Below are 12,102 nucleotides of genomic sequence, written 5' to 3'. Positions count from 1 at the left end.
CGCTCGGAGCCGGCGCCGTCGGCGCCGCCGCGTCCCCCTTTGCCTCGCCGCCCAAGGCCACCTCGCCTCCGCCGCAGGACCGCAACAACTTCTACAACGTGTCCACGGCCCCTGCTCCCGGTCAATTCTCCTCTACGCCAATTGGCGGCGTGCACTCCGCCGGCGGGCACAATGCGACTCCGGTCCCCGCCGCCGGCGTGGCGGCCATGGCTGCTGCGCGACAGTCCCAGCCCCCGTCTGCCGCGACGACTCCGAACGGCTCGACTGTCGCGCTCCCCAGTGCGCCGACGGCTGCACTCGCGCAGGCCCCGGCGCCAAGCGAGGCCGTCGCGTCCAATGCGAACAGGCAGGCGCAGATCCTCGACGCGACGGGCGCGTACATCACCCCCGGCTCGATGGTGACCGTCATGCACCCGTATGCGGCGCAGATGCCTGACGAGCTGACACTTGCGCCGGGTATGCGCCTCAAGGTCGTCGACCTGTTCGATGACGGGTGGGGAACGGCGGTCGAGGTGGCCAGTAATGGAAGCCAGGGGCGGAGGGGCCAGTTCCCTACTGTGTGTGTGCAGGCGAGCTCGTAAGTCGAGCCGGCGAGCCGGCGAGCCGAGCGAAGCGAGGCTGTCCCGACCAGATGGGCGAGCTGCTAGCGAACGTCAACGTCTGCACACTGGTGCTTAGTGCGGAGTGTGGAAGGGACACGGAGATGGGTGTACTTTAGCATTGATTGAATGATACATGGACAATTGGCATTGCACGCGAGCGAGCGCAGCGAGCGAGTGTGCTGACTTGGAAAAGGATGGCAGGAGAGGTGTTCATTCCGATAGTGGTACAGCAACGTACAAGAGATACAACACTAGTTCTACAGGTTTTATACAGCTACACTATGCTCTTTCACTTGGCATGTTAATACTTTCGTCAAAGACTCTTTGTGTCGAGGTCAATTCGTTTCTTCAAAGGTTCGGGGATATGCGGCATTGGTTGTGCAGCCCCCAGTCTCCTCGGTGACAATGGTGGCAGTTAGGAGTGGTATCTTGAATCTTCCGGGGGTTGGTCAAGTGACTCTTGAGCTGCTCACCTCGGCAGCTAGGCAGAGGCAACACGCTAGTCACCGCCACAAAACCCGAGCATCCACGGCACGCTCTCGACGACCCCTGGCGGCAGGAGGCCGGCAGACATGAGGATCTGCCCGCCCACATTCAGGCGCACGGCACACCCACACGCCGCGCAGAACTCGCGCAAAAGCCGGCCGCGCCAGTGTCCGCTCAGCGTGCCTGTTGTCGTGACGTCGGCTTCGGCAAAGCTGGCGAGGTGTGCGGCGCTGGAGGGATGTCAGCGTTGGTCTTTTGGGGTGATTACCTCTCCCATCCGTCCCATCCGTCGTGGTGGCTTGGCCGTAGCAGAACTGGTGTGATGGGGGATGAGAGATGAGAGACAGGCAGAGACAGGCAGAGAAGGGATACTCACAGACCACCACTGAAGCGCCGGCAGCACGCACACTGGCACACCACCAGATACCCCGGCTCCTTCCGCACCGTCACGCGCACGTTGCCACAGTTGCACGTCGCGAACACGGGCATCCGCGGCGGGGGCGGGAGGTTGGCCAGCGTCATGGCCGCGGGCGAACTGCCTGAACCAGAGCCGGTTCCGCCTGTACCACTTGGTCCGCTTCGGCCCAGAGCGGCGGGGCTTGACGTAGAGCCTGAGGGGATGGGAACAAAGGAGGCTGCAGCTGAGGCGAGAGGCGTCGAGCCGGGCAGGGAGCGCCGCCGCCGCCGCCGCCGCCGCCGCCGTCGAGGACGCGAGCAGCGTCGCTAGCGTGGACAGCGCCTCTGCGTCGTCCCCGCCCAAGGCCTGCGAGGTCTGGCCGTGCTCCGTTCGCCGAGACCCCGTTTGCCGACGCCGCCGTCGTCCCCGTCATGCCGCTGGTCTCACTTCGTCTCTGGTCGTCGGGGATCTCGCCGCGCGGATCACCCGCCACATATCCCGTACTCCCCGTCGACGTAGTTGCGAGGGGTGACCCGGCCAGCTCCCGACCCCCTGCACCGGCAGCACCGGCAGCACCGGCAGCACCGGCAGTGGGCGAGGTACCCAGAGCCAAATCCGGCGTCGACGGCGTGTTCTGCGGCGGCACGACGGGTTCGGGGCTCGGTGAAAGGGTCGAGGAGACAGGCGCGGCGAGGGGGTCGCAGAAGGGCGACGCGAACGCGTTCAGAAACAGGTACGTCTGAGTGATGTCGAGGGGTGGCATGGGGAGGTCATTCCCAAGCGGAGCGAGCGGAGCGTCGAGGAGGTCGAGGCTGAACTGATCAAGTGGGTCTGGCGAGGTGAAGCTCTGCGAGTTGGGAGACACGGGGTAGTCCGAGCTGGCTGAGGTCGAATAGTCGAGCGAGCTCGGAGGACTGGTAGAGTAGGAGGAGAAGGGGGGGAGGGGGAAGGGAGAAACGGGGGAGTGGAGTTGGGCGAACGTCTTGGATGACTTGGCGTGTCGCCGTGGTTCGGAGTGGGAGGTAGAGGTTTTGTTGACGTTGATGGAAAGATAACTCGAAACAATGATGAGGCGTCGAGAAATTCGTTGATCGATCGACAATGCGACGCGACGGGTTATACGACGGATTTAGGCTGAATCGCGCGATTGGGCGGTTGTTCCTGAGCCAGTAGTTGTGTTGGGAAGACGAGTGGAGTCCCACGGACGACGGCGTTCGAGTCGGGCTGAACGCAGACTAGAAAGTCGTTGGAGGGGAGGGGTAACGATCTTACCCAGAGGTAAAGGCCGATGGGTAGTTGGTGCAGGTTGAGTTGACTGGAGGAGAGTCGACTGGAGAACGGAGTGACCTGTCAAGAGACAGTCAAGAGGTGGCTTCAATCTGGGGAGAGGTAGGGAGCGAGTCACTGTGGTAATTGGAGGAGGAGAGTGGGCTCCGGCGGCTTAAGTAGTCACAGATGCTCGAGGCCGTGTCGGAACAAATGGCGGTCCGAGCTGATGGGCGGCAGGGGCTTCACCTTCGTGAAGGTGTGTGCTGAGGAGGGATGGGCTTGTTGTCTAGCTTGGCTACCGATGACTGAGTGGTGTTCACTTGTAAGGATGTTTATAGCTTCTCTGAAAGATCTCTGGAGGAGAGAGAGAGCAGGTTGTCACCGCTCCGTCGCCGAAATATATGATCTCCCCGTGTGTGCACTACGTGCATCGGGACAGAGGAGTACCCGTCTCGGAGCGGTGCCAGTGCTGGTGACAAACAGACAGTCACTCTGATGATCGGTGACTATCAACGCGCATCTGCCACAGAACAGCCGAGATGCGAATCATCCCGACACCTCCCGGTTTGCCATCTCCTCTCAGCCAAGCAACCCAAAGTCCTTTCCGAGCATTTGGGATCCATTTGCATGCAACCGAGGCCCCACCATGCTTAATGCCCGCTCTCTGCAGCTCTATATCCATGCTTTCAGCGACATGTTGCCTTGTACAGTGAGCCCTTGAGTCGAGCACATGACTCGTGTCGGGAAGAGTCGGACACGGGCAAGTGGTGATTTGGTTTTCGAGTGCCCGAGATTACTGATCGCAGTCCTGGCCAGTTCCGAGATTACTGATCTCCAAGCCCCTCGGCACTTGTTTCGGCGAGCCTCACAGCTCCACAGGATGCCAAAGCACTCGGCACGTTTCCCGGCGCCAGCACTATACCCTGCATGCGAGTGGCCAGTTGCGCCAGTTTGGCCAGGTTCGGCTTCGAGCGAAATGGAAGGAACAGAAACGTGCTTGCGATTAGACTCGCGGGCTCTACTCCGTTGGAAGAGCATCATTTGACCACTCCGCGATTTGGTATTGACCCCTCCGCGGATTCACCATGCGGCCCGCGTAGGTGACACCGCATTTGGTATCGCTTGCAAGCTCCGCCAGGCAGTCTCCGAGCCCGCCACCCAGCCGCAAGGTGACGACTCGAGCCCCGAGTCGGAGAGCCTGCTTGCACCAATCACTCCTGCGTTTGCTGGCGTCTAAGTTGGGTCGGATGCAGATCACGCCCATCCCTCCTCTTCCTGAGTTCACACCGCTTGCCATCACTCGCCACCTCACTCAGCCTCCTCTGACACAAGTTACTGGACAACTCCGAATGAGCTGCCCGTCGGCGACACGATGGCTGAGATAAGCCAAGAGGAATGCTGGTCCGCAATTTCGATTATCGGAACAGCGAGGCGTTGCTGCAGATATGTAGATCTCCATCTCCCTAGGTGAGTCACTGCATCGAAACGACGTCACTCCATTGTCGCTCGGCATGCTTGGTTACAAGCCATGGCGGGAGCTCCACAATCAACAACGGCGACTGTGGGGATGGAGCGAATAAGAGCATCGACGTTTGCGATGGTTTCCGAATGTTGGAATGCCGAGGCGCGTCACTGGCCGTGTTCCTTCACGCGGAATGCCATGACTCCCATGTCTTTGAGATCTACTGTAAGCACCGTTCGTTAGGGGCGTGGTGTCGAGGAAGAGCTGTAAGGTAGGGCGAGAAGGCTCCAACAGTTTGGGCCGCCCCGGATGTGGTATGCGTACACGCTGTCGGAGGAGTAGGAAGCGAGGAGCACTCCGTGGTTTGCGCGGGTCCGCTTGAGAGATGCTTGACGCCGACGGCCAGGCATTCAGGCACGTGCTGATCATAGACGTGCCGGACGGATCTGCGCCAAACTCGAGAAACTACTGTTAAGCTTGTGCCTTCGGCATGTTGAATGTTGACTTGGCTCGTCGGTATCTGCAACGACCAACTCCGGTGACTTGTCACCTCTCCATCCTAACTGCAATAGCTCCGCCATAGCTTGGTTGCATGTTCGGCGGTCAGCGATGCGCCCGGGGACAATGACGGCCGCACCAGTTGAACGGCGGCGGCGCGGCGGCGGCGCGGCGGCGACCACCGCCGAGCTCTGATCGCAGGAGACCGCCGATCCTGATCAGCTGGGCCACGCTGTATGCATCCCCCACTTGGTCCTTCTACATATCGAAGCATAAGTACAGCTTGTGTCGTTTCAAAACGAGTTCTAATGCATGAATCAGCGGCCTCCGCAGAGTGCGACTGGCTGACTGTTCGATGCACGAGGGCTTGGGGCATAACCGGTGACGGTGATAGCCGGTCGGTCATGTCCGCGCTGGCTGGCCTGCGCCGCCCACCAGTGGGCAACTTTCGTCACTTGGCGCGATACTTAACCTTCCTACTCCTCTCCGCATCGACTTCCTCCCTCCTAGCGTCTCACAACACCCCCCTTCTACACCTCCTACACTCCTTCCAAAAAACACACGACACAATGGCCCCCAAGGACATGGCTCCCGAGGTGATGCCCGAGCTCGGCGTCGACACCCTCTTCAACCTCCGCGGCAAGGTCGCCCTCGTCACTGGCGGTGCCACTGGAATTGGTCGCATGATCGCGGCCGGCTACGTGCGCAACGGCTGCAAGGTCTACATCGCGTCCCGCAAGCTGGCGGACCTGCAGCGTGTCGCCGACTCGCTCAACCCCGTCGGCAAGGAGACTGGCGGTTCGTGCCACGCCATTCAGGCCGATGTTGGTGACAAGGCGGGCTGCGATGCTCTCGCTGCCGAGATTGCCAAGCGCGAGACCTCGCTCGACATCCTCGTCAACAACTCTGGTCTCTCGTGGGGTGCTCCCCTCATCGATTTCCCCGAGAAGAACGGATGGGACAAGACGTTCGCCCTCAACGTCAAGGCCCAGTTCTACCTCACCGTCGCCCTCCTCCCCCTCCTCGAGAAGGACAAGACGAACATCCGCCCCGCGACCGTGATCAACATCGCCTCCGTCGCCGCCATCTCGGCCCAGGCTGAGGGCGCGCTCTCCGCCCCCGGCTCCGGAACCTACTCGTACCAGCCGTCCAAGGCCGCCTCGCTCCACCTCACCAAGGTGCTGGCCACCTCCCTTGCCCCGAAACACGTCAACGTCAACGTCATCCTCCCCGGTGTCTTCCCTTCGCGCATGACCTCGTTCGGTCTCCAGAACTCCGAGGACGCCCTCGTCGCCAACCAGCCCACTGGACGCGTCGGAACCAGCGAGGACATGGCCGGTACCGCTCTCTTCCTTGCCTCTCGTGCGGGCGCTCACTGCACTGGCACGGCAATCACCGTCGACGGTGGCTCCGTCCTCGGCCGCACTGGTGCCAAGCTCTAAGCGAATCCGAGCGCAGCGAGGCGCCTCATCCGTCGACAGCAGTTCGTCAGTAAAACGTAGGAAGCTCATGTAACAATATTCTGGTATACACATACATACTCACTTGACCTAGCGACTACAACGATGATCTCCTCTGACACTGTCTATTCACTATATTAGAGCTTCAACGGAATCAATACTTTCGACGACACTAGTAAGCCTTCGGATCGACCTTGACGACGACCTTGCCCGCGGCGTGGCCTTGACCGAGATGCTCATACGCGGCGCGTGCATGCTCCCACTCCCAGGTACTGTCGACGACGACCCTGATCCTCCCGCTGGCGAGGTAGTCCATGACCGTCTGCCTATCCTGACGGCTCGGCTTCATCATGCTGACGCCCTTGTAAACACGTCCAGTGCCGCCAAGCCAGGTACTCTGGGGCAAGTACTCGTTGGCCTTCATCTTGATGACGGCGCGGACAAAGTCGAGCACCCAGAACGAGGGCGGGCGCACGCCCACGCTCTCGTACACGCCATGCGGGGCGAGATACTTCCCGCAGCCCGTGTAAAGAGCCTGCACGCCGAGACAGTCGAAGGCGAAGTCGAAGGGCGCGCACGCGTCGCCGAGGTGCGAGGCGAGCGCGGGATAGATCGTGTAGTCGACCATCTCGTCCGCTCCCAGGTTGCGCACGAGGTCAAAGTTCTTCGCGGACGTGATGGCCGTCACGTGCACGGGCTTGCCGAGCGTCTTGAGCAGCTGCAGGAGGAGATGGCCTATGCCCCCGCTCGCCGCGTTGAGGAGGACACGGACGGGGCGCGTCGCTGAGCCGTTGCCCTCGCCGACGAGGTTCATCAAGTTCGACTCGGCGAGGAGCGGCTGCGTCTCCTCACCCCCACCCCCTTCCTCCTGGGCGAGCTCGGCAGTGCCGGTTTTCTTGCCTGAGGCCGGGGTGCCGTTCTTGTGCGCTGCAGCGGTGGTAGTGGTGGGCTCGAGGGGGTGAGCAGCCGGGTCAAAGTCGAGAATGCCGCTCTGGCGGAGCATGGCGTCCGCCGTCATGCCGGCCAGCATGACGCAGGAGGCCGACTTGAGGTCCACGTGCGCGGGGACGCGGACGCAGTACTTGGCCGGAACGGCGATGATGGCCTGGAGCGCGCCGACGCCAGTGGGCAGGCAGAAGTCGGCGGGGAGCATACCTGCGACGCGGTCGCCGCGCTTCCACTCGCTCGCCGTGTCAGTCTTGTCGGCGTGCTTGGCCTTGCCCTTCTTGTTCTTCTTGTCCTTCTTCTTGTCGGGCTGGTCGGACTTGTCCTTACCCTCTTCATCCGAGGAGGACGACGAGGAAGACGAAGAGGAGGACTTGGAGCCGGCGCGCTCGCGCTGGGGAGGGTTGACGGCCTCGGAGAGGTCGATGGGCTCGATCGACTCGAGGGGTTCCGCATCAGCCTGGGCCGGGTTGACGCGGGCGGCCATGGCGGCCGCCTTGGCCTCGGCAGCCGTAGAGGGCGGATAAGGGCGCGGGGAAGGAGGGGCGTCGGGCGCCTTCTTCATCCACTCCGCACCTGCGGCGCCCTTGGCCGCCTTCGCCGCGTTCGCGTCCGGACTCCACGCGTCCAGCACCTCGCCGGCAAACTCCATCTCGGGAACGGCCTCTCTCTGCCTCATCGCGGGAGGGACGAGGGTCATCTGGAAGATGGAGCCGGGATTCAGGCCCGCGTACTCGACCGAGATGAGGAGCCAGGGCTCGTTGATCCCGACAGCCTGCGCGAGAGGGAGGGGCGGGGGAAGCATTGGCGTAGGGACGACCGTTTCGTTCAGGACCGTGGAGGGGAGACCGCGGAACTGGTACTGCCATGCGTGGGTGCGCGCACTGTGGGCGGCGTTGGGCAGAGTCGGCACCCAGGGGAGCGCGATGTGGTGCTGTGGAGTCGACATGGTGGGTTTGCACTGCGGTGAGAGGGTGTGCAGTGGGGATGCAGAGTCAGCGGAGAGTCAGTGGGACAGGCCCATGATTATATGCTCGGTAGCGGGCAAGCAGCAGGGATGCAGACCGAGTGTGAGGGAGCGAGTTGTGACACGACCACACAACAGTGACGAACATGCCCGGCACGGTGACCGGCACTTGCGGTGAGATCCAAATCGGCTCCCGAATCTGGGCACTTGGCATTCCACACGGCTGCTGTGTGCGGGGCGGGTCACCTGCCGATGAACCGGTGTGTTCGCCGCAGTCGTCGTTGCATGGTGTTGGAAGAGGGACATAGTTGGAAAGTGTGTAGAAGAGTGCGCTAACGAGAGTACGCATCGATGCAGAGCGCCGTGCACACCGCCCCACCGTCATCGTGCACTATCTGTTGCTCGCGGCTGCCAGATCGTCTGACAGGCCCTCACGTCGTTCCCTTCCGATGTAACAGTCCACTACTCTGTGAGATCAAGTCGTACGTCGGACATCGAGGAGTGCGTGGTGCATGTCCTGCTGTCCTGGGGTCAGTGAGATGAAGAACTGGAGGCTCCGTTGACCACATCTTACTGAGACTCGCCACCAACCAACCGCGCGGTGCATCACGTGACAGGTACGAGAAGATGACGCGAGTCGCGTCGACCGTAATGTCGGCGATGGGCGCGTATTGTTTTCGTTTTTGGAGCATTGACCAAAGTGCGCTGTCGCCTGTATACATCGCCTATCATAACACTGAAACACCAACGATGGACGACGAAACTGCCTAGTGAGCTATCTTGTTCATCCAAGCTGACGTCAGCGAGCAAGAGCGCCGAGAGACGATCGCCGCGAATCGGGCGCTCCTAGCCGAGCTGGGGCTGAACGAGGGGGGGGCCGCCGCGATGGACATGCCTAAGAAGCCTCCAAAGGCAAAACCGGCCTCGAACCCGCGCAAGAGAAAGGCGCCGACGGAGGAAGAACCGAGGGCTACGAGACGGTCGGGACGTATCGCCGGCGTCAAGGCTGATCCGGTGAAGCTGGAGGAGTTTAGGCAGGAGGAAGAGCGTGTGCGCGAGGAGCAGCGTGTGAAGGACCGCCGGCTCCGGGAACAGGTCATGACCGTCGGAGAGCAGATGGAGGAGGACTCGGCGCCTGTTGAGCAGCTCGTCGAGCTCCTCAAGAACATGCCGGTGTGCGAGCGCCCCGATGCCAAAAGCGTCAAGGACTCCTACCCCGAGAAGGAAGGGGACAAGGAGCTCGAAAGACTCAAGGAGCAGTTCAAGGGCATGCACCTCGCTGCGAACAAGAAGGTCACGACGGAGCGCGTGTACACGATGCTCGTGCATCCTGACCCGACAAAGAACCTGGTGCTTGTCGGCGACAAGTACGGCCAGCTCGGCATCTGGGACGCGCCGACGGGCGAGGCTGCCGATGCCAAGGAGGAGACCAAGCCCGACGTCAAGAAGGAGGAAGGTGAGGAGGCTCAGGAAGAGGACGAGGACGGCCGCGTTTGGCGTATGCAAGCGCACGCGAAAAACAGCATCAGTTGCATGAAGGTGGATCCCGTCAACGGGCAAAGTGTGAGTTTCTTGCGTAGCTTCGACTAACGGACACTCGCAGCTAGTTACCTCGTCTTACGACTGCACATTACGGCGGCTCGACTTCAGCACTGGCGTGTCGACGGAGGTCTTCGCGTTCGAGGACGAGGACAACCTCATCAACCACTTCGACCTGGTCCCTACGGGTCAAGAGGCGTGGCTTGTTGACAAGAACGGCGGCATCTCGCACGCGGACTTCAGGGAGAAGGGCGAGCGAAGACGATGGGAGGTGCAGGAGGCGGGACGCGGAGCAAAGCTCGGCGGGTGCAGCGTGAATCGTGAGTCTTGTGGACCCCACTCCACGACGTCTCTCAGCTATCAGACTAGACCAGAAGCTAACAGGCCAGCGCTCATGCCCCACCTCTTAGTGACAGCGGGCAACGATCAGCACGTCCGAATCTGGGACACGCGGCATCTGAAGAAACTGAGCCCGAAGTCGGTCGAGACGATACTTCCTCCGAAGCAGGAAGAGGGCAAGGAGTACATCGACACGCATTGCGAGAGCTCGATCCCTTACGAGCGCATGCAAGGGTACATGGAGAGCAAGTCGGGCAAGGGACTTCTCCGCGCCTCGTACCAGCACGGCAAGTCGTGTTCAGCGGCATACTGGGACCCGTTTGGGCGACGCATCCTGACGACAAGCTACGACGACAAGCTGCGAGGTATGTGGTGTTCCGCTCATCCCAAGGAGCTGTGACAATGTGTGGTAAAATTCCAGCTAACACGCCAGTCTTCAATGTGAATCCGCAACAGCTCATGTTCGACACGCCCCTGCCAGCGTCGCAGTTCAAACCAACAAAGGCGATTGCGCACAACTGTCAAACGGGGCGGTGGCTGACGATCCTGCGCGCGCAGTGGAGCCAGAACACGGAGTTCACGCCCCACTTCTCGGTCGGAAACATGAAGCGCCGTCTCGACGTTTTCTCCTCGGGTGGAGAGCACATCGTCAGTCTTTGGAACGAGGCCGTCACTGCCGTCCCGGCTGTTACGGCCGCTCATCCAGCACACGTCAATCGACTCGTGGGCGGCAACACGTCTGGAAGGATTCAGTTGTGGACGAGCGGAGCGGAGTAGAGTGGCGAACGAGGGGTGAATGTATCCTGTATTATTAGTGCTTCTTGGTCCATGCAGCATCTTGATCTCTGCAGCCGCGGTTCCGCCGTCCTGATCAAGCGTCCTTTGCTTCGCCTGTCGTGAGCAACCGTCGTACTCCAGTAGAATACACGATATGCATAGTGCATCTCTACTACTCGCCCCAGCGAGGGACCGTCTAGAACGCCGCAGCGGAAATAAGCTTGGTGAGCTCTGCCTGTCAGTTGAGGATCTCGAATATGTCAACCCACGGTTCAGCTCGACCTTCTCCTTGACGACGCCAGCCTTGACGTCGTTGTCACCGTTACCCGGGATGGCGGCGATGTCGCCGTTGATCGTCCATCCGTGGCTCTCCGCCCACTGCTTGACCTCGGCGTCCTTCAGGTTGAGCCAGCGCTGCAGCTGGGCGACCTTGACGTTACGGAAGGAGGCAGCAATGCTAGAAGCAAACTCGTACCGGAACTTCTCCTCGAGCCCCTTGTGCGCGGGGAAGTAGCTCGGGTTCTCGCGGAGGATGCGCGCGGCGTCCGACGACGAGTTGAACAGCGTCCAGAACTTGGTGAACTGGCACGTCCGCACGAGGTCGTGCAGCTGCTGCAGGAACGGCATCGTCTGCAGGAACGTCTCGTCCTCCGAGTCAATATCCGAGAGGATCGCGCTCGGCTCGCGCAGAAGGGAAAGGCACAGGTTGAAGTCCGGTCCGTGGACCGTCGAGGAGAGAGACTTGATCAGGATGTTCAGGATCACGTCCGGGTTCGAGAGCTGCGGGTTGAACTGGTACCTGTGATGTTAGCTTGCGAACCTTTCCTGAAGCGTGGGTGATCGTAGAGGGGGACGGACGTGAGACGTCCATCCAGAAAGATGCACGTTCGAGAACAGCTCGCGATCCCCGGACATGGTTATTGTTCCTCGATCGCGCGATGTCGATCGCTCCCTCCACCAGCCCAACTCACAGCTTGAGGATGGCGAGGTTGGCGAGGAGGTCGTACTCTCCGTTCTGGACCTGCTGGGTGAGGTAGTCCTCCATGAAGCCGAGGTTGGAAGGGTTATACCGGTCTGGTTGTCAGTTGCCGGTCAACATGATACAACGCCTAACTCACCGACGCCGTGGATGAGCTCGTGGATGACCTCGGTGCGGGAGGCGGGAGTGTGCCACTCCTTAAGGTCCTGGACGGGGACGGGGGTCGAGGAGGTCGCCATTTTGAGATGTGCGGTGGGTGTCTGGCGACTTTTGGGAGGTGTTGAGTCTATCGATGCGCTCGAGCTCGCTGGTCGTCACTCGCCGTGCTCGACATTGATTGTTCGTCGACCGCCAGGCGAAAACGGGAGCAGAACCTGCATCC

The 12,102-nt window shown here is 61.1% G+C and overlaps 5 protein-coding genes across 5 annotated transcripts; 2 read left to right on the top strand and 3 right to left on the bottom strand.

The window, feature by feature from the left end:
• Positions 1-1,606: 1,606 nt before the first annotated feature.
• On the bottom strand, positions 1,607-2,248 carry A1Q1_01866 (uncharacterized protein; the record flags this gene model as incomplete). The annotated part of the gene is made up of 1 exon (XM_014324874.1): positions 1,607-2,248. One exon carries the CDS (start codon positions 2,246-2,248, stop codon positions 1,607-1,609), a length of 642 nt encoding a protein of 213 aa, XP_014180349.1.
• Positions 2,249-5,283: 3,035 nt separating this feature from the next.
• On the top strand, positions 5,284-6,156 carry A1Q1_01865 (uncharacterized protein; the record flags this gene model as incomplete). The annotated part of the gene is made up of 1 exon (XM_014324873.1): positions 5,284-6,156. One exon carries the CDS (start codon positions 5,284-5,286, stop codon positions 6,154-6,156), a length of 873 nt encoding a protein of 290 aa, XP_014180348.1.
• Positions 6,157-6,346: 190 nt separating this feature from the next.
• On the bottom strand, positions 6,347-8,068 carry A1Q1_01864 (uncharacterized protein; the record flags this gene model as incomplete). The annotated part of the gene is made up of 1 exon (XM_014324872.1): positions 6,347-8,068. One exon carries the CDS (start codon positions 8,066-8,068, stop codon positions 6,347-6,349), a length of 1,722 nt encoding a protein of 573 aa, XP_014180347.1.
• Positions 8,069-8,971: 903 nt separating this feature from the next.
• On the top strand, positions 8,972-10,741 carry A1Q1_01863 (uncharacterized protein; the record flags this gene model as incomplete). Its single annotated transcript, XM_014324871.1, has 3 exons — positions 8,972-9,649; positions 9,690-10,329; positions 10,398-10,741. 3 exons carry the CDS (start codon positions 8,972-8,974, stop codon positions 10,739-10,741), a joined length of 1,662 nt encoding a protein of 553 aa, XP_014180346.1.
• Positions 10,742-10,937: 196 nt separating this feature from the next.
• A1Q1_01862 (eukaryotic translation initiation factor 3 subunit 11) lies at positions 10,938-11,959 on the bottom strand (the record flags this gene model as incomplete). The annotated part of the gene is made up of 4 exons (XM_014324870.1): positions 10,938-10,972; positions 11,011-11,540; positions 11,713-11,815; positions 11,860-11,959. 4 exons carry the CDS (start codon positions 11,957-11,959, stop codon positions 10,938-10,940), a joined length of 768 nt encoding a protein of 255 aa, XP_014180345.1.
• Between the last annotated feature and the right edge of the window lie 143 nt (positions 11,960-12,102).

Source organism: Trichosporon asahii (genome assembly GCF_000293215.1).
Source record: "Trichosporon asahii var. asahii CBS 2479 unplaced genomic scaffold scaffold00050, whole genome shotgun sequence".
NCBI lineage: Eukaryota > Fungi > Basidiomycota > Tremellomycetes > Trichosporonales > Trichosporonaceae > Trichosporon > Trichosporon asahii.
This window is presented reverse-complemented; position numbering and strand designations above follow the sequence as displayed.